This window comes from Acanthaster planci, linkage group LG08, assembly GCF_054643075.1.
Source record: "Acanthaster planci isolate LZ-2023a linkage group LG08, COTS_SCS, whole genome shotgun sequence".
Lineage (NCBI taxonomy): Eukaryota > Metazoa > Echinodermata > Asteroidea > Valvatida > Acanthasteridae > Acanthaster > Acanthaster planci.
The window spans coordinates 21410003-21435946 of record NC_141784.1 but is presented as its reverse complement, the minus strand read 5'-3'; the positions used below and the strand labels follow the sequence as shown (position 1 = coordinate 21435946).

Below are 25944 nucleotides of genomic sequence, written 5' to 3'. Positions count from 1 at the left end.
TTATATCAAGCCATTAAAGAAAGCACAAAGATAAGAATACTTCACTGATGATTCAGGCAAAATATTGCTGGTTGGTTTTTGCTGCTTGTCCAATTCCATATTTTAAAAAGATATAAAAATTGGCTGATGAAATTTGAAGAAATTGTCCACATGTATACTGGTACATTTCACTGATGACAATATCATGATAAAACGTTTATAAATGATATATTTTTGCTTTGAAGACAGATCATGCAGTTGGAAGTAAGATAATTCATTTCCGTTACTAGATTGCTTAATCATCTTCGCAAACATGACTTGGATGAAGAAAATTGAACATTTTGTCGCAAAAAGTTCACATCCCCTGGATAATTTCTCAGCTACTTCTGTTACAGATCAAAGCACAAACTTTGTCAATGATAACTGAATTCTTCATTTAGGAATTGAGGGGGGCGTTTGCCTTCTCAAATGAGCGGTTGTATTTGACACTGAAATATAACGCTCATGGTATTGTTATCCCCTGTATTACTACACTATCACAGTTGCCACTCGGACGTGGATAACTGGGCTCAAAAATATCCTCCGAACAGACATATTACCTAGAAGCAAACAGTACACCCACCTAGTAGGGTATAGATGCTAGTAGATGTCTGCCTGCTATTATTTTTGGCATTTCACCCAAACAGAACACTCCTATTAACTGACAAAATGCAAATAGTGAGGCATGCCATAGTGTGTTAGTCTTGTGAGTTGATAACCAAGAGAAGAAAAAGAGGAAGGTGTGTTTCAGAAGTGTTCAAACAGAGTGTACATCAAACAAGACCAGTTGGGGACTTTTTCTTTACAATAAAGCCGCCCTGAACCTAGACTTTGAACCCAGTAGAGTTTATTTTGTAACCAAGAGCCTCACTGATTGGCAGATAAAGGTCCTGGCGACAGTCATCCTCGTACACTTTGATCAAACTTACATGAGTGCACTTGCTGTGTGCGTAATAAGTGTGTACGTGTGATATCTGCTCTCGTCACAAATCAAGTTTCGTTTTTGTTGGTGGGGATACAACAGCAGTACAACAGCTCCACACTGGGTGCTTGTGTGGTTATCAACTTTTGTGGTTGGTGAGGAGGTGTTGGTGATTTGGAATTACAGTCATGGAGTGTCTCCGTGGATTTCATGTCTTGCTGTTCTGTACTGCATTTTTAATTGTTTCCTCAGCACCTGTTGGAGGTATGTGTCATCCCCTTTTGCCGGTTTTTGCCTCAACAAAACCCACTGTGAACAAAGTGCACAGATGTACACAATTGCATTGATTTACATGTATAATCTAAAGACATCAGACACCTAGAAGTGAACATTTTGTTCAGTTTGTCATGCTTGACTTTGAGTTTTAAAATTGACATAGTTTAAGTGAAGTTGTCTTTGTCAACTTTGAAAACAAATTTTACAATGTGGAAGTCAACCTATGGCACAGATTTTGTTCTTGAGATTTATGTCAATGAAAACTTAGGGAGAAAAATTCAAAATGGGATTTCATTCATTCTATAATTTCCTAAATTCAATTTAAAAGGCACCTGCCCACTGTTTAGAGATACATATTTTATACCCAGAAATCCTTTTGCATTATATCTAATTTTATTCCAGAACCAGAGGCAAAACTATCAAAACGGCATGACTTAACCAGTGATAAGGTAAACTATATATCATTTATATTATTTTAATTTCAAAAATGTACCATCAATTCTTTAAGCAGATAAGATCAAACCTAAAGTTTCAATTAAACAGTGCCTGTATTTCATGTGGGTTTCATTAGAGTTAAAAAGAATGGCAAATATGTTTAAAGATTAAACCATACTTGAAAATTAGCCAATAACAGGTTTCATTTCCCTTGTATTTTACAGGAGGAGCTTTTAGAAAAGGTATGTTGAATTTGTCTCAAAAAATGATAAGGTTTAAGCTAGGCATTGTTTGCTTCGGTGGCTATTGAAAATTTCTAACACTTCTTTTTGGTTTGCTGAATGTGTTGTTGGTTTTTCGGGGGGGGTTTTTGGTTTTTTTTTCTTTTTTTTGTGGACGAAGTTTTATAAAATGTCATTTTTCCATCCCTCTATAATTCCTTTTGCTTCCAAGGAGTTGTTTAATAATTTTAAAGACAGAAATTATCACTGTATGTTCCTTTGTGAGTTTAGGCTCAACTCCAAATAGGGTGCCCCCTTTTGTAAATGCTGAGTGCCTCCCCCCTCCCAATTGCTGGATGAAAAGCATTGTAAAATCAGCTTCCTGTTTACTATAACACTGCCTCTATCATTAAACAAAACCTTCCAATTTTTTTTTATGCGGAAGATGATCAAGTATGACTCTTTTTTGTTTTTCATGTTTTGCAGATGAAAGACCTGGAGAATGAAGTAAGTGTTTCCTGTTGCACAAACTACAGTCACTTTCTAATAATCAAAATTAAAGTAAGCAGTGCAAGATATACAAGAAATTTAAAAAATAAGCCTCTGGAGAAGAAATCAGTTTGTTCATCAAATGAGAGAAATGTGCTAAAAAGTTAAATGTTAAGTAGAAAAAGTCATTAAGACATTACACCAAGGCGTTCCATGTGTTAAAACACTCACCTTTGTCAGGGTGACCTTCATTTCCTTTTATTCTTTTCAAGCTGCAAGGTCGAAGGTCAAGTCAAGTGCCAGGAGATGATAGCCCTGTGTGGGCAGCGGAGCATCGAAAGAAGGAAGTAGGAGGGATGTCGACCAGAGAATGGAACCTTGAAGAGGTGAGTGGAACAGGAGAATATGTAATAAAACTGAAAAATCCGTCTGTTATAAAAATGATGAAGTCACTAGTCATCATTATATTCATGCTGTTGCATCATGGAGATGACAAAGTTAACATTTTTGACTTGTCTGCAGTCGTGTAACTACAAAGGGGAACCCCCCCCCAGCAGATGCCCGTGCCCCCCCTCCAACATTTGAAATCTGTGAATATTCTCAGTTGAGTTTATCTAACTATGTGCGGCTTTTCTTCTGGTGCCCCTTGAAAAAGAATCAGCCCTAGTTATATTTAGCCCTAGTAACACCGCTGCCTCTGTGAATTTGATACAAATGATGAGACTATGTCATGAGGATAAAAGCAATACAATGGAGGAGTACTTTTTAAGTATCAGTCATTCAACTTCTCCTGGATTTTCATGTTATTTTTAATGATAAAAATTTCATTTCTTCAAATTTCTTCCTCATTATGTTTCAGTCACTGCTTAAAAGGGGTTCCAAAACAGAAGTCGACAAGGATGATGAAGGTAGGCTTAAGTAATGATATTAATTCTTAATGTGTGCCTGTTTAGATCACTGTCAACTTTCCAAGGCTGACATGGGAAGTAAGCCACTATAAACAATCACTTTTGTTCTTCATAGATTCCAGCAAGGAGGCACTGAAACGCTTCTTGGACAGAGAGTTTGAAAGTGGCAAATTTGTGGATCATCCATTCAGTAATGGCAAGCAGGGGCAAACACCAGGTACAGAAATCATGGGACTTTGTGTATGATCAGAGAATAAGCTGTCATGGCATGCAGTAGGGTATTTTTTATTCGATGTTTCAACCAAGGTGAAATACCCTAACTTACACTTTTGCATTAAAAATCTTTTGGTAATCAAGACTGATGAAGGATTTGAAGATGTGGTTTCTCACACTGTAAATTTTATTATTCGGGGAAAGAGCAAAAGGAAGAGGATGATGTTGACAGGGAGGTAAGATAATGATGTTTGTACCCTTTTTGAATAACAAGATCGTTTCAATGAATGTCTCATAGATTATCTTTGGAAATTTAATTACAGCATGATACATGGCAATAGTGGCTGCGAGATCAGTTTATCTAAAAAAGCAATTAAAAGATATCACTGAAGAGACAAAAATATCTAATCATCAAGATCATGATCTGAATCAGCTTTAATCACTTTGATTTAAGAATTAAATTTGAATAAAAATTTCAAGTGACTTGCATTTTATTTTGCTTTCAAAGGTGATGCAGCTAACAAGTTTGACAAAGACGACTTGATGGCCATGCTGGATGATGTCAGCATCGACGACCTGAAAAAATTACTGAGCACCTTCGAACAACACAAAAGAGGTAACGATGGCAACAAGCCCCCCCTTCATAGCACCTCATACATGTATTTATGCTGTAGAATTTATATTTGTAAGTTTGTTTTCTTGGGTCGTGACAGAACTTAACAAGAATGACTTGCTGGCTAGGTTAATACCATCAGCATTGATGAAATGAAACAGTTACTGAGCATGTTCAAACAAAATAAAAGAGGTAACCGTGACAACATATGTCCATTGCCTTTGCTGAAATAGATATCTTTGCAAGTCTGCTATACTCACCCTCAGTCACTCTTTGTTAAGGATCCTGTTCCATACTGACATTGATCAAAATTACTATCAAGCATTAACAATGACACAAAGCAACTTTAAGATGATAGAATTTGCCTGCTTGCCACAAACACAGCAGGTGCATGTTACCATCATCAATTTATACAGCATTTCTCGTTCAGTTTTTCCCCTCTCTTCATCTTAAACAGAAGAAAAAATTGTGCGTTTATGATCACTGTTATTTATTTCATGCCACTGCATCCCAAAAACTGCTCTGTTTTTGCCAGACATACATGTATATAAATAATCACATTTATCACTTAAGAAGTGTTTCTACAAAAAACTTGACATAATTCTGGAAGAATCTTCTCTCGTACTGTTTATTCCATTTTCCATTTGAGCGACCCTCATTTTTTCAATTATTTCATACCAATATGAAAACCTGCCAATTGCAGAGGTCACATTTTTTTGAAGATTATGATTCAGGAGATCAAGACGATGATGGTGAAGATGACAACAATGGTGACAATAAGGAAGGTCAGGTTGGTGATGGGGAGACTAAAGATGGTGATGATGATGGCAATGAAAGTGGTGAAGTGGAGGGCTTTCTACAAGGCATCAGTGTGGAGGAATTGAAGGAGCTTATTGAAATAATTCAACAGAAGAAACAAGGTACATTTATCAAAGGGCACAAGAACCCTGCTTGTCATAAACAAACATTCTTTTAGAGTCAAATAATTTGAGCCATTACTTCTAATTTTAATGCAGAAGAAAAACAAGCCCAAAAAACAAAAAAAAGATGTTTTGCCATGAACCTAATTTTTCTCAGTGTGAGAAATTTTGTTTCAGATATTTCATGATTTTTTTTCATGAATTTGGGTCTCAATGACTACTTTAACCAGTGGCGTAACTAAGAGGGACATGAGGGCACAGACCACTCCCACTGTCCGAGGTCACTGTTCCCCCCACTGAGGAACTAGAGAAGGAAAAAAAATCTAATGACAGTCCACCTTAATTGGTCAGTGTTTTAACTGTGACAGAACCTACGAAGCGCCTCTCTAGAAAATAAGGACCCCACTTGTGCCCCCTGTAATGTACCCGTTAATGCTTCTGGCTTTAACCATCCAGTTGATTCTGTAGAACCTTACTGGTGCACTGTAATTCAAATTGTTGTCTCCAATGATCATAGATGGAGAGTTAACAGCAGAGGATATGGGTAAGGTAGTGTATTACCTTATGACTCATCTAACCACTGAGGATCTGCAGGTCATGTTGGATGCATTGAGAGCCAAGAACCAAGGTACTGAAATAGATGTAGGGCAGGCTTTTATTTGTCTTATCTAGTCAATGAGAGAGGTACTTCTGTTGGGAATTCAACTTCTCAAGTATTTGATAGCACCTCATCATGAGCGTTGCACTGTGCAGGAAGGGGTACGTGTCTGTCCCTGTCCCCCTTTTTGAAGTGGGTGGGGGTATCGTATCATTTGTTCCCTCGCTGTTTGTTGCTGAATCAAAAGTATTGGCATTACATTGGAATCCACAGCTCAAGGTAGCTGATACCTACAAACTTGAGAAAATTATGTCCAAAATTGCTCAAAACTTTTAGCAAAGTGGTCAGAAATTGTCATAGATTGCACCACAAAGCATCTTGCATCAAAAATTCTTACCGCTGTTAAGGGCTTTGTGATTTGCACTCGCATTCGTTTAGTTCTTGATACTACGTCCCCTCACTTTTAAAAATTGTTTGATACCCTTGGTAGTAGCCTACTCAACCATTGCCAAAATAAATTAAAGGTAGCACGTTTTTTATTTAGTGTATATTTCTGTGAATGTTTCCCAAGTCTTTAAAGACTTTGGGCCTTATGGTGATGTTTTTGAAGCAGAAGATGAAGGCGACGAAATGACAGATGAAGAATTGGGACAGGCTATTAAAGATCTTGTCAGCCACATCAGTACTGATCAACTGAAAAGAATTCTGCTTGCCATCAGGGCCAGAAAGCAAGGTATGCAACGTACAAAATATAAGGTGTGAACTACAACAACGTTCCAACATTGGTATAAAAGTCTTTCAATTGACCTTTTTTATTGTCTTAATTCATTTGTTAATTTATTTTGTCAAGAATTAGATGCAAGCTCAGAAGAATCAACGGAGTCAGTCAGTAGTGAAGATGGACTCAGTGACAGAGGTGTGTTTTGACATATTGTAACAATTTACTGTCAACAGTGATCTACATTGTAAAGGCACAGGATTGTTTTTGAAACTTTTTTCCATTCCTTAAAGAACTTAAGCCACATCTGAGTGAGGAAGAAGTCATGCAGGCCTTGATGAATTTCCTTGCTGGACTGAGTGACGAAGATTTACAGAACACCATCCTGGCTGTCAAGAGGAAGAAAACGGGTAAGGAATAATAACAAGAAAGGACAAATGGAAAAACAGGCCTACAGAGATAAACCTGACTTACAGTACAATGAACATCAGTTAAGATCTATAATTGGTTATAAAGATGAACAAAGAAATTGAATGGAGCGGGATTTGAACCTACGACCTCTGGAACACCATACCAGTGCACTACCAACTGAGCTGTCCAGCCCTATATAGTTTTTTCAATTAAGATCTAGTAATTTGGGTATCATTGTTTGGGAGCTGACTGATTATTATGGACCGAAAATAGACCTGAAACAAAAGTACTGTTTAGTTTGACAAACAGAAATGTCCTCCCAAGATGCAAATCACCTCCACTCCTCTAAGAATGTCACTTAGGCCTACCACAGGTTCTTGGTGATATTTTTGTGTCTTCAGCAATGAAGCACGCTGTAGGAGATGTAGCAGGAGAGTACCTACAAGGAGACAAGGATGAAGATGACGACGATGACGATGATGACACCAGTGATGATCTGGGACCCTGTGCTGAAGAGAAACAAGACATCTTGGACAAAATTGAGGACGCCAGACTGGCCAACAAACATAGTGTGGTTGGAGAGGTGCCAAACTGTGATGGGAATGGTTTCTATGCACCCAAACAGTGTTCAGGATCTATGTAAGTCTAGTACTGGTATCCAAGGATTCAAACAAGTGATGTTTGATGATTCATTCAAGTTAAATCTAAACTTTGATTTATTTCTGTTATCCCTTGGAAACTTGTTAGCTCATCTGAGTTGCAGCAAGAATTAGTCACATATTTCTTGACTTTTTTTAACATTTAGCCATGTATGAAGATGGAAACAGATTTTTTTCCTATCCCGTATAGCAACTGAATCTCACACTGAGCGATTTGGAGTCTATAATTCCTGGAATAATGCACAGAAGTTGTGCTTCCCGCTTATTTTCAATTGAATCATGACAAATAAGTGGAGTGTTGGTATACTAGTGTGGCTTGTGTGTTAGAGTCAGAGCATGAGTCTTGTTTTTGTTTGATTTTCCATACAGATGCTATTGTGTGGACAAACATGGAACAGTTACAAAGGGAGAAGCAACGCTTTGGGAGGCTGCATCATTGGTATGCAGTCAAGAGAATGGTAAGGTTATCAATATCATATGTTTCTCATCTTGGAGCAAAGATGTAATTATTTGCCTGCACTAGAATGATTTAAATCCAAAGATATAATCGACCAAGATTTTTCCTTTTGATAGCCATTGAAATCTGGGAGCAAGTGATGCACCATAGTTCAAAAAAAATATTGATGCTCAAGGCTTGTAACTCAAAATTATTCTGTTTTGTTCAATATTGGTAGATAATCCAGCAGATACAAGCAGTGATGAGTCTGATGATTCTGAAGAGTCGTCGTCCTCATCAGACTCCACTGATGAGGAAGATGATGATGACAATGGTGACGAAGAAGCAGATGATGAAGAGGAGGCAAAGTTGGAACAGGTAGAGCGAGACCTCCTCGAGATGCTGAAGGAACAAAAACGCCACCAAATGACCAAGAATGAGGGACTTAACATGTGAAAATGATTACCACATTATGGGCACCTTGCATAAACTAGTGCATTTAGCTATATAGTTCATTGCTGTATAGTGACCCAAACCACAGGTGATCAGTTTTCTGGCTGATCACATTTTTTGTATATTTTGCAGTTTGTTTAAACACGAGAATGTTAGCATACCATTTTTTTTGGCAGTATATTATGGTGACATGCTTTGAATCTAATACAAAATTAAATCTTTGTATGCATCACAATAAGGTGATTAAAATTAATGTCAGGAGCAACGTACAACAAAAAAAGCATTTTGCTGAGCGAAGCCAAGTAGTTTTGGTTTTCAAAAATTACTGACAATGTGCATAGTTTAATACCTGCAGTGCACCTGAAGACAAATGTATTGGTTGAAACTGCATTAGTTGTTATAGTGCTCCCATGGTTAGATTTGTTTGGTCAGCATTTGTAGAGGTATTTGTAGTCTGTATATAGTGTGTTGTACATAGCTCAACATGACAGAGCAATAGTAAAAGGTTTCACGATGGGTAATTTTGCTGGGCACAAAAAATAACTTCCAGTTCACATTTTCTTTTCAGTTCACATTCTCTTTTCAGTTCACATTCTCTTTTCAGATCACATTCTCTTTTCAGTTCACATTTTCTTTTCAGTTCACATTTTCTTTTCAGTTCGCATTTTCTTTTCAGTTCACATTTTCTTTTCAGTTCATTTTCTTTTCAGTTCGCATTTTCTTTTCTGTTCACATTTTCTTTTCAGTTCGCATTTTCTTTTCAGTTCACATTTTCTTTTCAGTTCACATTTTCTTTTCAGTTCACATTTTCTTTTCAGTTCACATTTTCTTTTCAGTTCACATTTTCTTTTCAGTTCACATTTTCTTTTCAGTTCACATTTTCTTTTCAGTTCACATTCTCTTTTCAGTTCACATTCTCTTTTCAGTTCACATTTTCTTTTCAGTTCTCATTTTCTTTTCAGTTCTCATTTTCTTTTCAGTTCATTTTCTTTTCAGTTCACATTTTCTTTTCAGTTCACATTTTCTTTTCAGTTCACATTTTCTTTTCAGTTCACATTTTCTTTTCAGTTCACATTTTCTTTTCAGTTCACATTTTCTTTTCAGTTCACATTTTCTTTTCAGTTCACATTTTCTTTTCAGTTCACATTTTCTTTTCAGTTCACATTCTCTTTTCAGTTCACATTCTCTTTTCAGTTCACATTTTCTTTTCAGTTCTCATTTTCTTTTCAGTTCTCATTTTCTTTTCAGTTCATTTTCTTTTCAGTTCACATTTTCTTTTCAGTTCACATTTTCTTTTCAGTTCACATTTTAGATGTACAGAAATACAAGTTTTTATGATTCAAATTAAACATAGGTCATTAATAAAAGGTCAATTTGATTCCGAGGGACAATTTTCTTGTCAAATAAGAATAAAAGCAGGTTTAGAAAGTCTTACCTTGTCCAACTGTCTTAAGTACAGTGATGTCTACAGGATCTTCATGCTCAATTCAGCTTTTCCTATTCTAAGCCAAACCTTGAGCTTTGATAAATCCACAGTTCTCTTATTTCTATGCAGGTCTTACAGGGAATAAAATCATAGAATGGATGAAATTGCAATTTATGTTGTTGATTTTTAAAAAGTGAGTTTTCACATCAGTGGATTTTTTTCCCAGGTCTTCATGTTTCTCAGTTTATGACTTGCTCTTAAAATTAAAATAGACTACTGCAAATTTCAAATGCATTGTGAGAATATGAGAATTGTGTGAATTAATAGTGTTCTGATAATATTCAGGACCAGCAGTAGCTCGTCGCCTTTTAAGACTAATTCTTGTCAAAATTGTAAATCATCAAACCCCGAAGATTTACACTCGGACAATATTCACAATCACAAGAGCTAGAGCCAATTTCACTTACAATGGTAATCCAAATAATGCTGAATATTCAACGAGTTCTTAAAAATAATTAACTAAATAAACCGGGAAACTGAGACCAAATAAAATGGACACATTATCACCTAGCAAATTTATTTTACCTTGAACTCAAATAAACCAAAATCAGAACAAAATGTCTCACACAGACAAATCTTAAAACACCCCCTCACAAAAATAGAACCAATTATGTGGTTTTTAAGTTAAATAACCACAAAAATAGATGAAACTCTGCATTTTCATGATAGATACAAGTGTATCATCTATCGTAGAAAATGGGTTATTAAACTTGCTAGACACTTAACAGAAGTTGCAGAAATTAATGAAGAGATGATGTAACACAAAAAAATCCATAGACAATAAAACTGAGTTAATGATATGGAACTTCATTCGCCCCCCAACTAGCAAAGATCAAAACAGGCAGTAACAACACGGTGCGAGGTTATGTGTTAGTCTCTACAATAGATAACATAAGGCAACAGGCCAGAACAGGTCAGTCAAAGAAAAATGATGGTTTGTGAAATAAGTTTAATCTCTTCTCAAGTCAATTCAATTATGAACTTATTTTGAAAAGCAATGGCGTAAATTACAGCTGAATTGACACCTAAAAAATCAAATTATCGATCACGCCTCTCCCCCCTCCCACAAAAAATGGAGAACGATATTTTTAAAAGGGCACCAATCCACTGAACATTCAAACACAAATGTGCATCAAAGAAATGGCAAATATGAGCTGGAGATGAAATTACCTCATACTGGTAACTATCTGCAAACTTCCATCTCATCTGACTTCACTTGTGATTCAAATTGGTACAAAGAAAATGGAAGTACACTGTTTTGATGTTAATATTAGAAAAAAAATGCCTGCCATGTTAAGATTTAATTCTTAATGGGGGACTAAAAGTTTCTTAATACAGGTTCCTTAAGACACTACAAACAATATCATCGATACTTTAAAAATACTATCAAAATAAGTACCCACACTAACAATTCTGAGTATTTATGTAGGCAAATTTCCTTGCACATTTTTCCATCATCACCCAAAACAAGGCCTCTGATATTTTTAAGAAGAAAGCATTACGGGAAAAGCAACTTCATCGGGTTCAGTTCTAACCTCCAGCCAAACTCAAAATACTCAAAATACTTAGAAAGGAATGTGGTTGGTTCCAAGTGCAGTCCATCCAAAAATATGCATACAAATTTACTCTATGAACTGTAAACTAAAGTATCATTAAAAACAGGAGGGGTAGTTTAAACAAAAGTATCACATATACACCACTATTGAGAGATCTTTTACAGAGACAAATATTGCATAATTAACCATTATTGTCTACAACTACTGTAGCCCCAAGAGCCATTTCTAAATTTCTTTTCCAGTCATAAGCTGTCTTGTCTGAGAGGTAGGGAACTGGGCGTTGACCTAGTCATCCTCGTCAGACTCTAAACAATGACAGAAGATATAAAAAAGATGATATCACCTGCTTGGAGATTAGTAACGTCTAGTATCAATCCATGAGATTGATTACAGAATGCAAGGTTATATAAATCCCAATCTTCTCTCTACTAATCATGATGAAATACCACACAGCAACGCAATGGAGGTAGAAATTGTGGGTGGTCTTTTCAATTAAATCCTGGTGAGTTGTGCTTGTAAACTCTGACTCTGAAATAGGCTCGGGCAAAAAAACCTTCTGCTTCTAGTTTACCAACCATTCCAAATTTTTGGCATAACCCTAGAATTTTTATCAGAAAGTTAGAGAAAGGAATTTTCTAAAAAAAAAAAAAATCCTGTTGCGTTTTCTGTTTTCACAAAACACCTCTCAACAATTGTTTTTCACGTCCAAATGCTTGTATTTCCATGTTTTCCTACTTACATTCGCCACTCTTGAAAAAACTTCTGTTATATCCACAAGTTCCCTCGCATTTCACTATCCATAGTAAACACACATGCGCACTGATTTTCAATGCACTGAAGCAATGCCACACTGGTTTCCACTGTACCATTGACAAAAAGGTTGATGGAAATGCAGCAACCAGTCTATGCATCCTGTCGCAGTACAAGGTTTGTCATCCATCCCTCTAGATGCACCACGCATGCTAATCATCGACTGTAAGTATTTGCCCATTGATTAAGGCAAGTTTTCATCATTTTTGGTAGCAATTTTGGCTGCTTTTTATCCCATCAATTAGCACAAATACTGACTCTCTACCCCAATATTCCTGACCTATCAACCCAATTTTTGAGAGGCACGTAATCGGAAGCAGAACTTTTAGGGTGACTCACTCTCTATAACCATATGGTCCAAGGTGTCTATATCGTAAGTTTCTTGAGCTTTGTCAATGGCAATAATGTATTTACTCTAAAGAGTTTAAAGCTGTAAGGTACGAAACACAAGAAAATCAGTGCACCAAAATCGTCAAACTTGACTCCTAAAGAGCATGTGTCAAACACAGAAGGCACAGAAAAGCCACAAGGGCACAGGTCAACCAAAAAAGGCATAGGTCAACCAAAAAAAGCATGGGTCAACCACAAAGGGCATAGGTCCATTGCAAAGGAAAATGGTCAATCACTCATGGATTGAGTTACATTCATAAGACTATCTCGTCAGAATAATTCACCACAAATAATGATTTACGACCCAAACTTACAGTACTTGAATTACAAACTGCGGGCAGAACACAAGTTAAAGGTCAAATTAGCACCTACCTTCCTCAGCATTCTCCAGCCATTCCACAAACTGCTGAAGGTGATTCAAGAAGACACTCTTGCCTTTGCCAACGTGGATCTCCTTGTTCCATTTCAAGATGGTCTCCTCCGACAAAACATCAGCTACAAAATAAAAATACCGAGTACATGGAACTTGTCATTACTGCTTTTAGTGCTAATTAACCCGTATTCATGAAAGCTGTGAACTTACACTGAAACAGAAAATGTATCACTTGTTCAAATTAAGAACTAGCTCTTCATACCTGAATAATTACAAGACATAAAAAAGAAAGCAGTTACAGTCGACTTTCGTTAATACGTTTTTGGGCCGGGTATTTGGTTACGGAACACAATTTTAGTCTTGGGGAATTTTTTGGGGGCGGGGAATCAAACAAAAGATTTTTTTTGTTCCCCACTGTCCTAAGTACTGCAGCACTTTGGCTGCACTCACTTGTACTCAGGCGGTGCGAGAGCCGCCACACAGAATTTCTACGTTGGGTACGGGAACTGCAAATGCCCATTGTTTGTCTCTCTTGCAGCACCGGACACAAACGGCTTGATTTGCTGAGGGAAAACTGCAGCGCTGTTCTACTGTACACGTATAAATTACGGAAGTGCCTTTCAAAATTGAATGGACTGGCTGATTGACAAGTTGCCTTCCAAAAAGCTTGTGCTCAATAGACAGATAACAATAGATTTGCACTCGACCACTGACAAAAAAAAGCTCATCTTAAGCGAAATCTTGTAACATCCGAGCTCGTATTACACATTTTCTCCCTCATAGGAATGTGCACAGTTCAGTCGGGACTGACAAATACGCTCGTCTAAACCGGAGTCCCATCTTACCCGAGCTCGTATTACCAAGAGTCGACTGTATAAGGAATACCAGATGAATGAGAACAGAAGTGCTTGCAGGTTGAAGAATTGCTAGAAAGACTCACTTTTATAGAGAAGAACCACAATTTTCTGGAAGGTCTTCATGAAGCTGATGTTGGTGTAACAGTAATCCTGAAAAGACATTTTGAAAAAGTGAGAGATGGTCAGCTACTCCTATAAATCCAATTACAAACACAGCTTCTCTAACTCCAAATATGGCCTGATGGTAGGATCAGTTTTGTGTGAAATAAACCCCTTGGTTACTGAAAAAGGTTGTCCATAGTTCTTGTTAATACTGAACAAGTCCGACAGAATGTTATTTGTCCCCAGTCAGAAAGACAATACTGACTTCATCGGAGGTGTCTTAAGCCAGCCTCAGGTCTATCGGGCTGAAACATCATTCTAGGGACAATAGGTCGAAAAGATAGCACACGCATATAAATAGGAAAAAAATGTGGAAACACTGCTCAATTTACAAAGGATGAACCCTTAAAAGACAGGTTCTCAAAACTATTCTGATTCCTATATACGTCATTTGGGAAAAAAGAATATTTTAGGTGGAAGCAGAGCAATGTTACAACGGATTTTCTTTGTGCTACTCTTGGAAAAGTGACGAGACATTCTCATCACACAAATGGGCAAACGTTCTTAAATTGGACCATCCAGTCGTTTTGAGCTGCCATCAATGGAGCAGCGTGCATTGTCAATACAACAGGCTGACGTATACAACAAAGACAGAGACTTGAAGAACAGGTGAATTGGAGGTGACTTGTAGCACTCACCTGGATTTCATAGAGAAGAGTCAATTCTGTGCTTGCCTGAGAAGTGAAGCCAGCAAGCAGAGGGGCGTAAGGCTACGTAAGGCAGAAAAACAGAAAGCATAGGAATTAACTCCCGCATAAACAATGGCACTGTATGAATTGAACTCGTGGCTTAAATGCACTTTTGCCCTGTTACAAATTCCGGTACAAATTGTTGAATTCTGAAAACCTGGGCAGGTTGTTGTTTGGCATTCTAATCACAACTATTCAACATATTCAGAACATATCTTCTTGTGACATACTAGGATGAAAACTGTTCTGGTGTGCGACACAAATTGTGGAAGTTGGTGGGCAAAGGTTACAAGTGGCAAGCATACCTTGATGTGTCTCAACGCCTGGTCAGTAATCAACTCTTCCTTCTTGTTCCATTCTACTATGTCCATGATACAGTTCCAGATCTGACACAAAACACAGGTTTTAATCTTAACAACACATTCAGTATTTCAACTACATTACCATTTAACTCCTCAACCCTAAAAGAGCTGGGTTACGTTGGGCCATCTCACAGCCCGGGGTAGCAGATTCTGGCCCCTCCCTGAAAACTTGGTTGTTCCGTTCCCACTTTTTTTCAAACTTGCCATGCATGTAGAACACTCCTTATCAGTATAAATGTAAAGTTTCAATTTAATCCAATACAGTCACGTAAAGTTCAAGGCCACATGCATGCTAGCCGGCATGCAATGAGCACAGCAGTGGTTAAGGTATACATTTCCCCCCCCCCTGTCTTGGAAAAATGGGCAGTAAACGAGAATGGTAGAATTGATTTTCACAGAAGTGGAGTCATAATGACTGCAAAGAGTTACTGAAAATACTTGTAGAGGTTTAGCTCATGAAAAACTAACACTGCAGCAATATCAGAAGAAATAGGAAGGAGGGGAAGTTCCCTTCTGCTCTTTAAGGGTCAACTGCATATAGATTTGGTAAAAGTTTCTTGGTATAAATGTCACTGACAGTTTCTGACTGATGCTTTCCTTCTGTCCTGAGTCAGTAAGATTTTGACTTCAGTGCTGGTGTCTTAAGCCAACATCAGAAGTCTATCGGGTAAATAACATCATTCTCAGGGCAGCACGTCTTCAGTTGTTTCAAAAAGTGGCTTACAATTTTTATTAAAGACCAACTCCAACGGTTTTAAAAGTTTGGGAAATAAACTATTATTGTATTTAGTGTGTAATAAATCATATATTCATTACCAAATCATGTCTGTATTGCATCTGTATTTTTGGTAATTTTGCTGAAACTTGGAATTCAGTGTATTCAAGTTTTATGAAAACTTTCCATAATCTGACCACTGGTTGTTGAGAAACAAAATTTGTAAAATGTAATACGCACAGAAAATTCTGCAAAAGAACTAGGACTGAAATTCTTTTGAGTTTCCAAAGAATGAGAGCATTCTTCAAGTTTATGCTGCCCTCTGTGGCTATGCATTCCTAATGTGCATGCACTGTATTTCCTCTCCATGGTAATGCATCACAAAAATTAATATGCATTAGATGCTAATGAGTCGTGATGACACAACCATTTTTACAATACCAGGCTGGACTCGCAGGAGAAATGGGTATAAAAACTGTATTTATTAACACAAAAATGTGTATCGCAAGGGAGATATTGATATGTGCCACCTGTATTAGATTTGGCTTTTCTGAATTGGATTCAATGAGGAAAGTTAGCATAGTTGGAGTTGGGCTTCAAGGTTGTAGCCTTTTCGCACACACTTGTAACGCACGGCATTGTGTACCTTTAATTGGTTCCGTGGACTGTGTTTACATAAATTTAACAGATAAGGAACTGTAAAATAAACTTGTCATCAGGACTTAAGTATAAATGACCTAGGTCAGAGGAAAAATGTGTTCGTTCCTTACCAGTTTGACCACTTCAGGCTCAGAGAGTAATGTCTTGGTCTTCATCTCGGAGCAAATTCCTACCAACTATGAAAATAAGGCGGAAAAAAAAGAAACTTATCCTTTAGCAAGAGGGAAAAGGACAAGAACTCTGCCCACATTTTTAACAACCAGCTGATTACCTAAAATGGAATGAACTTGTAAAGTTCACAGTTATATCTTAATTATCCCTAACCCCTAAGGTGTATGTAAAATCTGATTGAAATTGGCAGACTGCAGACTGTTAAGCGTTACTAAATCAATCATAATGAAGGTTTTAATAAACACCACCTTGAATATAATCTTGTAAATAAATATAAATCTTCCATTTGAAGCATTACACTCCCTTGTCAAAGTTTACCTCTTTGGCGGTAGGAGGGTTTTCTTTCTCCATCAGTTCTTTCAGCTCAGTCATGAAGGAGTTCTTATTGTCATCATGTAACATATTCCTCTGGAAGGTGACAAGCTGATCTAATCCCGCCTCGTTGAAACATTTCTCAAAGTATTCTTCAGACCTCTTAGTACTAGGGATAACCTCCTACAAATCAAGCAGAAGACACCGACAAAGAAATCATAAGACAGACTTCTAATACTTTTAATCTTTTTTTCTGCATCACATGCTTCACAGTTATACACAGTTGAATTCCAATATGTGACGGTCTCCGCAAAAATGGGTATTATGAGACTTTTTTTTTCAAAATTAGTTACATACACATTTGAATTGGTTACATTATAAGCTCTTACTTTAGTGCAAGTTTGAATCCTGTGGCATGTTGCAATCTGGAGATATCCTGATTTTTGCATAATTATATCATACACAGTGATGGCGTAATGTTTGGGGGGTTTCTTCCCCCAAACTGACACAGTCAAACAAAAGACAAATAAAATGGACACAAAACTTTCATTTTTTTTTACCTTTATTCATCAATATTATTATTTCTGGTAATAAATTATGAAGATATTGATTTAATACAAGCCAATAAACCAAGAAGTAAACAGTTACAGTTTTCATCTGGTTTTCACCCTCTCTACGTAGAACAAGCCTTGGCAAGAAATAGCAGTGTTCCGTACTACCCTTTTTACAGAGGGGTCACATACATTTTTGGCAGACATCTGTATGGCCAAAGAGATCCTGGTTGAAGGATCTTGTCGTACGCAATGCTACCTTTTATATACACTGGATGTGTAATCAAACCAAAATAAAGGTTCATGTAATCTGATGTAATGAGAGCAAATAAGCTAACAAGGCATCTTCACCAAGGCTACTGTTCACACTATATTCTTGTAATTTTGCTCCAGACATAGTCTCACATACTTTTGTTCTTCAAAGCAGGGGCATGGTAAGGATACTTTGATATTTTGTTCCAGTTTTGAAAACTAATTCAACGTTTTAGTTTCAAGTTTAGTTTAAGCTGATGATTACTGCCAACTTACCAGCAGCCTACGATCCATGGAAGCCTTGCGGAGGACATTGGCAATACTGCTCATATCCTTCTCCCCGAGCCAAGTGTGGAACATCACCTTAAAGAACTCCAGGGAAATCCCTGACAAAGGTCAACACAGCAAAGAGAATTTGAGTCTCCAGTTTGTATGATCGTGACAAAAATTATTGGACAACAAAAAACCCAGAGTCTGCCTTACCTTCCTTGACTAGAGTTTCGGTGTACAAGCTCTCGAGGCATTTGGCAGGATTATCGCCTGTACAGAGAAACAACCCTGTAAATATGGCCAACTTGTTGCGCTCTGACTGACTGAAGGTCTTCAGAAACGACAGGATCTAGACAGATGAGAGGGGAAACTTGTTGGTTACTGATTGAGGGTTTGTAACCTAAAATGCTATACCAAACGCAACGGGCAATTTCGATTATACTTAGCTAAATTTGCTCGACTGATAAGCAATTATTAAGTACAAGTTAAAAACTAAATTAGAAATCTGTTTTAGAATAGTATGATTACGGTGCTCTCAAAAGAAAAACTGTTCACCTTCTTCATTTCATCATCCTCCAATTTCTTGCCCAAGTACCTGTAACGCCTTGTCAATCTCTGGAACACCTGTTGAAAAAACAAACAAAATGAGCCTTTCAGTGCCACGCAGCCTAGTCAGGAAATCTTACCCTACATACCATACGGGTACTGGCCTATGAGTGGTGGGTGCAGAGTGCCAGTGACCAATTTTCAACTGAATGTGCAAAAGCATGGTTGTACTGCCACAATGTATTCCAATCAACAGCTAACTGGTCAATGCCATTGATTCAACTTGCTGGAAGATCTTCTTACCATGGCCACACCCTTAATAGCCTCGGTGGTCTCCTCCGCTGAGAAGAGGCAGAACTTACTGATGGTAGTCTCTTTCTTGTCGTCATCTTGAAGGAGTGAACCTCCAGGGGCTAAAGAAGATAGAAATAAACTATGTAGGTCAAATACCAGGAGTCAAAGCAGTAAGTTTCACATCATAGGCACTACACAAATACTACAAGAGACTATAGTATAAAGGCACACTCTTGTACTGTTTTTCTTTCTAATGCACTCGTAAGCGCTGACCTCATGTCAAACCACTACAAAGACCCCAACACTGTTTTGTCAATCATGGACAAGGCAAGACAAACACCACCTTGTCTGACTTTGAAAGAAGCACAGTTCCTTTTCAACTGCACTAGGATCACCAGATAGTGTCATTTGAAAAATGTTAAAACGACACCTCAATCAAACCTACGATATGACTTAGTGTCTTTAACACACCTACCTAAGATGCCTCCAGCTAAGAGAATATCAAAGAGTGTCTCCCAGTAACGTTTGTAGTCGAGCTTGCTGCCAGCACCATCTAGATACTTGGTGACCTCATCCAGATTACTTACATTGATATCATTAAGACCATTCACCAGAATGTCACGAAATCCATTAGGGTCGTACTTCTCTTTCTCATCTGTCAATAATCAAGGAAAAGAAAACTGTGATTGATGTTGACTATCTACGAATATTGGTCCTTGTACAAGCTGAAATTTTTGAAATGAGCCAATCTGGCCAGAGCTGAAGTGCACCCTCACTGACGAAAGAAAGACAGGTTGGTGCCAAGTCTTTCAACTGGGTTCTTGTAGACCTTTGGCATGCAAGCGAAGACCATACATTCCAGAATAAATTCATTACGCATACTTAGCGTTTTCTGCGTCAAACACAGAAACTTGCACGCCTATGCGGTGAGTTCGCACCAAAGAACCGTCAATTTTGTTTAAAAACACGCCTTCCTTTGTTCCCGCTCGGAGAGGATGGCAATCAGAAAGTTTACATGTCTTCACTGGGCTCAAGAAGTCAGGGTCAGATTATCAAAGGCTAGTGTCCTAAAAAGCACACTGCACCCAAGATGTGACCAGGCTTCCCTGTCCAGCCAACTAACCGAAGGTCCAGCCACCAATGTCCAGAAGAAAGCCAGTAGAACACTGACCTCCAACAGACAATGGAACTGGAGGTCTCAGGACGTGTCAGGACAAAGCTCAGAGAATGGATAAACTGTCACATCATTTTGCACAAACAGAAATAATATCACCAAAATTAATGAGTTAGGTAACTGAAGTGGATCACTTTCAACAACTTCCAGATTCCAGCAAAAACAAGTACCTTGCTTCAAACTTCAAACCTGTGAAATACTGTGTGGACATTTAACTATGTCAGTTGGTCCTAGCTTGGCTGTCTCCTGATTTGTCAATGTCTGGTTTCAAAGGGCTTTTTTTTAGATGTCGTTTCAAAGGACATGACTAAATGAGCAGACAACAATCACGAGGCCAGAAAACTCAAAAGAGCACGTGTAGCGGCCAAACCCATTTTTGATTTCTACCCCATTGAGGGCGCTATAAGCTGGGACCATAAAAAACAGCACTGAAATAAGATGGCTCCATCATGTTTTGCATCTGACAGATTTTGATTCGCCCATCCTGCCGAAGTTTATTAAACGGTTAGAGCTCATTAATCTCAGAATTCTCATATTAAATTAAAGAATTTGATTTAGTAATTACTGGGTTAGTTAAAGTCTTGTATAAGCTGAAACTCACTCATTTAGGCAATGCTGTTACATCGGTGGAATACTTTATTGTAAATGGTAAATAATACAAATACGCACATGGGAGGCCTACATATTGGAGCTATAGTTAAAATTATGGGGTTTTTGTAACTTTGTCTATCTTAAATATTGGGCATCATACTCTTTTAGGGGAACTTAGATACATGTATTAGTGTCACTTACATACACCTAAGTGCAAGCTATAATTGAGGTCGAAGTAGACATTGGGTGCATGTATATTTACATGTTCAATGTGGGCACACATACATGTATTATTATCACCTAGACATCGGATGTACCGTACTCATAATTTCTGTTTTATTTTAATTTTATTGTAGTCAATCTGTGCCTGTGCCTGTGCATCAAGCTGTACACATGAACAAGAAGAAAAGCATTACACATCCGGATCTGAAGTGCACACTGTACATGTACAGCACTGCGTGTGTATCCTTTGGCACATTCAGCACAGATTCACTTTTCTGAAGGTTAAAAATTAGCTTCCATCGATTTATTTTTATTCCTCCCAAATGTTTTTGGTTGGTCTTTTTCAGCCAAGTGACTTACCCCGTTTCCGGGTCCTGATCCGCTGACCTGTGAGGACGGGTTTGGGCTGCTTATTACTCATAAATAAAAGTGTTTGCTGCGAGGAAAAGAAGAAACACTAAATGTTAAATAGTACTAAATCTCTCATCAATATGAGGTCAAAACAACAGATGTCCAAACAGCTGCTCAGACTCAAGCTAAGTAAGGCTTAGGGAATGACCGAACACTTGCAGTGACTTTGGTACTTTCAGAGCACTTCACTTTAGAAACATGGCCACTTTAAAAATAAACAACATGTTTTATTCAGTTATCAAACCAGCTTATTTTAAAACTTGGCTTCATGCAGGCATGCAACTTGGACTCTGGAAAAAAGGAGGAAATTCCAATCTTTACAAGACTTTATTCAGTGTTTTTTTATTTTCAATGGCATGAGTGGGAAGTGAAAAAGAAAGAAATCAGCTGATCCAATGAAAAGATGCATGCCTGTTCATGAAAGATCACTTGCTCTCTCATGAATGCGAAATCAATTTGACATCAAGAACCATTCATTGTGAAATTCCCCGAGTTGAACATTCAAGTCACAGAAGTTCCACGTGACATGAAGTAGACAGTCCAGTCATGGACACGAGTACAACAGAGTGAAAATCAAGTCATCCCCAATTAAAAGTAAACATGTCAGGGACATGTATTAGACATTAAGTCAATAATGGCCATGTATACAATCATCTTTGAAATCACATGTACCCAAAACACAGCACCAAAACAGTTCCCCTTTGAATGTTATCCCATGATAGCTGGCATTGACCTGTCGGAAAACAGCAAGTCAGCAGTGTGATTTCATTGGTTAGAATCACTGACTCATAGCCCAATGCTTGTCATCATTCTTGCTGTACACTGCTACAAAGTGCAGACAACTATGCTATCATGACCATACATCATATTCAAGGCTACAAGTGTGTCCATGAGGTATTTGGCATTCTGTTCATGGTAAAAAGCCTGGGACTTCCCAGAGCCAATGAAGGCAATTGGCCTAAGAAACACCATTAACCTTGGACTTTGTGTTGCTGTTCCTAGAAATGACAATGAAGCATTTGATAACTGCACCAAACCAGACGTAATAGCCTTGTCCTAACTAAGCAAGGTTACAACAAACACACTCAATAATATATTAAATAATATCACTTCTGGGGTATAAAAACCTAATCAAAACACGAAACCCAATTATTTCCATGATTTTGAACACATCCAGAGTATAAGTCTGGAAAACATTTTTTAAACTAATTAGAACTCAACTCTTATTTCTGTTCATCCACCTTCAACAAATACAAAACGTATTTATCTTCGGCCTTCAAAGATAAAAACTGACATTTGGGCCATGTGAGCCCCTTCTTATGTTTCCAAGCTAAACTTTTTTCAATAATTGCTATTTTCTTTCACGATAAAAAAGTCTTTGAAGAGGGGACTAACAAAAACCAAAACTCACTGGGATTTTAACAAGCCTTTTCTTGTCACTGCCAAACAATTTCCTCCGTTACTCTACCTACAATCAGAGCCCACTCAGACCAGTACCTTAGAGGGGGAAAAAAGCAAAACAAAACATCAAAACAAAAATAAACAAACACAAACCTATTTTCAGGATATTACAGGGATGAAAATAACAAAGATTCATTTACTAAAAAATGGTGTGCTGAAATAAGGACTGAAGTTCAACTAAACAAGTGACCACTGCATTTTAAATTGCAGTGTGAAATTTCAAAGTGAAAGAACTGTCTCATATTGTATAAAAGTTAAGACCCCAAAGGTATTTTTGCTGTGGTCAAAAATCAGAATCGAAATCACTAGTGTTTGGTAATTCCAATTTTTGTTACATCTCAGTCTATTGGTTCGTCTATTGTTTTGTGCTTGTTTTGTTTGGACTGTATTGTACTGCAATTGTCTTTCATTCATGTATAATCTGTTGTCAGTCTTCCTTGTCTGGTTCTTTCTTGTCTTAATAAAGCATTTCTGTCTAAGACATTGTCTTCTGAAGATGCCTCCACATCTGCCCCCTTTGATTTCAGTGTCTTATGGTCTTATTTAATTTTCACTCTTGTAGTCAAAAATCTTTTACTTATTGACCCTGTGTATGATTTGATACATACATTGCAATATGGAAATAGACGTCGAGTCAAGAAAAAACCAACAAACAATCAATCCATACCTGCAAGCAACAAACATTAATTGTACTAAGGGACCCCCGCTCGATTCAGGTAGTCTTCATAGTTTGCTGGACTTCCCCTTTCCACAAATTTAATTAAACTACAGTAGTAAACATTCAACATGCTATTGCTTCCTTCTGTGCAGATGTATCCAAAAATGTCAGGGTGTTATTCTAGAGTGTCATTTGCTGTTCAAAACATACGGAATTTCATTTCTAATAAAGGACAGGGGCACTAAACATACATGTAACTGTACATTAAACACAAGGCCAATGCACTGACAACATCATAGTTTGTTTTCCTGAATGCTGCAACGTTTGGTAGCTGTGATCACATCAAAACTGTACACCAGACATCAACACACTCAGGTATCAGGTGTCAGCGTGCATAACGACACGATATGGTTTTTGTGAATGGTCTGCTAGGCCAGCGTGACATGACATCATCTTCAGGACATTAAAATACCATTTAAATCAGTATTTGAGCAAGGTGGCGACTTCGAGCTTGACGACAAGAGCATTTTCAATTTGACAGGGAAATTTCTCTTTTCTTCCAAAATGGGATAAACCTTACCATATTTATTGGAAAGGCCAATTCTCACTTAATCCTAAGCTAGGAACATTAGACAGTTTAAGACCATTTTGGACGTGAATTTGGAGGATTTTGATTCCGGGTACGAACTATTTTGTGTGAAATGAATAAATGGAATGGAAAGCCTATGCAAGGTATTGTCACCTGACCATGTCCAAATGTTAGACTGTTAGAAAGGCGATTCCTAGAGTCCGAGTTACTCAGACTTCTAGCAACTATGCAACCCAATGCTTCCTTGGCTTTGAGTCCCCATATTTCTCATTTGGTTTTACTGACACAACATGTTCATTAATTTGTTGCAGGTCACTAAGTTTACGGATGATGAAATATGGTCCTAACATTTGTTTGCCACCAACACAGAATACCAGTCAGCAAATGTCGCCCCTAACGACTTTGCCCTATCCCCACTTCCCCCCATTTCCACTTTGCCGTCCGTGCTCGGTTGTAATATAAGCCTCTTAAAAAATGGTTGAGACTTGAGAGGGTTGTTCCACAAAAGACACAGTTATTATAGAAAACTCTACAGCATTAAATTAACATTGACTGCGTTGTCCATCGGGGTTATTTCTCATCACGTACATGTACGATTGCCGCGGCATAAATAGACTGGTTGCCACACTCCATCACGCATTCCTTTACACAGGTGCAGTGTGGCGGGAACCAGCACTTTGCTCACGTGTTTTTCCACAGTGACAACAAAACACAGAAAAAACTTTCTTTGTCGAGGGTCTCGCCGAAAAGTTTGGGTTCGGCGGTTGAGAAATCAGAACCCGTTTTGACCTCTGAAAGTTGGATTCTCCGATTGTTATTTGGGTACTCAAACATCTATGTTTTTACTTGTTGCATCCAGGCCTATGGCTCTGTTTCTGAAGAACAGAATGAACAATAATCAATGGGGAAAGTGGAAATGGGGCGAAGTGGTTAGGGGCGAAGTGGTTAGGGGCGAAGTGACCACCCCCCGCATGGTCAGACATTCTTCATGTAATTTTTTTCTTTCTGTCAAATGAACAAAGAAAAAAAAAACACCACCAAGCACACCAAGTAAAAGGCCATGGCCTACTATGCCAACCACAATAAACTGTGCAGAACTAAAGAACACTCTTTCCACAACACAGGAATGTTGGCACAATTTCCTTTTCACTAAACCAGAAGTAAAATCATTGGGTAAAATCCTCTGAATGTAGGCCTACTGAAATCAAAAGAAAAGTTCGTTTTCCAAGATGTGCGACTGGTGCCCGTTTCCGTGCACGTAGGCTTATGCCAATTACTGAACACAGCAGAATACCAGCAAGTAGGCTAAGGTAAAAAGGTTTTCCAGTTTAAAATTCGACTAAATCTTCATTAAACAGGGAGCTCATTTAAAACTGCTTCCGTAATTATCATTATGGATCCTTAATCAATCCACCGAGTTACATTTCAGCAAAAAGGATACCAACATTCACACAAAATATAACACAATCTTGGAGCAACTTACGGAAGTTCCCTTGCCTACTCAACAGTCGTGCAATGGCGTACGAGTCGAGTGTGCACGTACATATGTACATGGAAGTAAGTGTGCATATTCCGCGTATTTCACGTACAACGTGTGCGGGGAGCTCGTCCCATAAAGGTTTTGGACAAATGACTCATGACGACTTTTACAAAAAATTAATAAACTAGGTATGCAGACAAGTGCGGCCACACAAAAAAGTAAGACAGAAGGCCAGGATGGGAGATATCCAGTGGAGGAAGTGCTCCTTACGAACCTTCTCTGAAATTTTACCAAGCAAATTAACCAATGTTTAAACAAAATAAAGAAAATGTAAACGCTTCCAATCCACAACAGAGCAAAAAAATAGAAACTGTAGAAGCTGGTACCTTTATAATTGTAGTTTTTAAGTTTATACCACTATCGAAACTTCGTCTCCAATAAAAAAGTGGACACGAAATAGTTTAGGTATTTAGAGAGAAAGAAGTAACATGACGTATTAAACTGGTGATGCAAATACATGTACACTGTACAGGTACACGTACTGTACGTACAAGTACCTGTGTCGTATTATGTACATGTATTGCAAGGAAAGATCGTATAGCGCCGCCTACG

General features: G+C 37.9%; 2 protein-coding genes across 5 annotated transcripts; one reads left to right on the top strand and one right to left on the bottom strand.

Moving 5' to 3' along the window:
- The first annotated feature begins 922 nt into the window (after positions 1-922).
- LOC147798484 (uncharacterized) lies at positions 923-9880 on the top strand. 3 transcript variants are annotated; one of them, XM_087139881.1, is made up of 16 exons: positions 923-1204; positions 1619-1665; positions 1876-1893; positions 2359-2379; positions 2634-2747; positions 3221-3269; positions 3385-3486; positions 3991-4098; positions 4818-5015; positions 5533-5643; positions 6224-6346; positions 6464-6529; positions 6625-6741; positions 7144-7381; positions 7771-7859; positions 8076-9880. In XM_087139881.1, the coding sequence occupies exons 1-16, from the start codon at positions 1129-1131 to the stop codon at positions 8291-8293; spliced, it is 1695 nt and encodes a 564-aa protein (XP_086996007.1). In that variant the 5' UTR covers positions 923-1128; the 3' UTR covers positions 8294-9880. The 3 variants fall into 3 exon arrangements, with proteins under 3 accessions (XP_086996007.1, XP_086996009.1, XP_086996008.1); XM_087139882.1 differs by having other exon boundaries at positions 924-1204; positions 6227-6346; XM_087139883.1 differs by lacking the exon at positions 6224-6346.
- A 383-nt stretch (positions 9881-10263) lies between these two features.
- On the bottom strand, positions 10264-25469 carry LOC110975632 (eIF5-mimic protein 1-like). Of its 2 annotated transcripts, XM_022228254.2 has the most exons (15): positions 25336-25469; positions 22556-22641; positions 21094-21169; positions 19222-19401; positions 18756-18865; positions 18462-18530; positions 18120-18255; positions 17913-18022; positions 16840-17016; positions 16461-16526; positions 14919-14999; positions 14563-14634; positions 13846-13912; positions 12905-13027; positions 10264-11637 (listed from the first exon to the last, which is right to left on the bottom strand). In XM_022228254.2, the coding sequence occupies exons 3-15, from the start codon at positions 21152-21154 to the stop codon at positions 11618-11620; spliced, it is 1272 nt and encodes a 423-aa protein (XP_022083946.1). In that variant the 5' UTR covers positions 21155-21169; positions 22556-22641; positions 25336-25469; the 3' UTR covers positions 10264-11617. The 2 variants fall into 2 exon arrangements, with proteins under 2 accessions (XP_022083946.1, XP_022083956.1); XM_022228264.2 differs by lacking the exon at positions 22556-22641 and having other exon boundaries at positions 25336-25398.
- Positions 25470-25944: the final 475 nt, after the last annotated feature.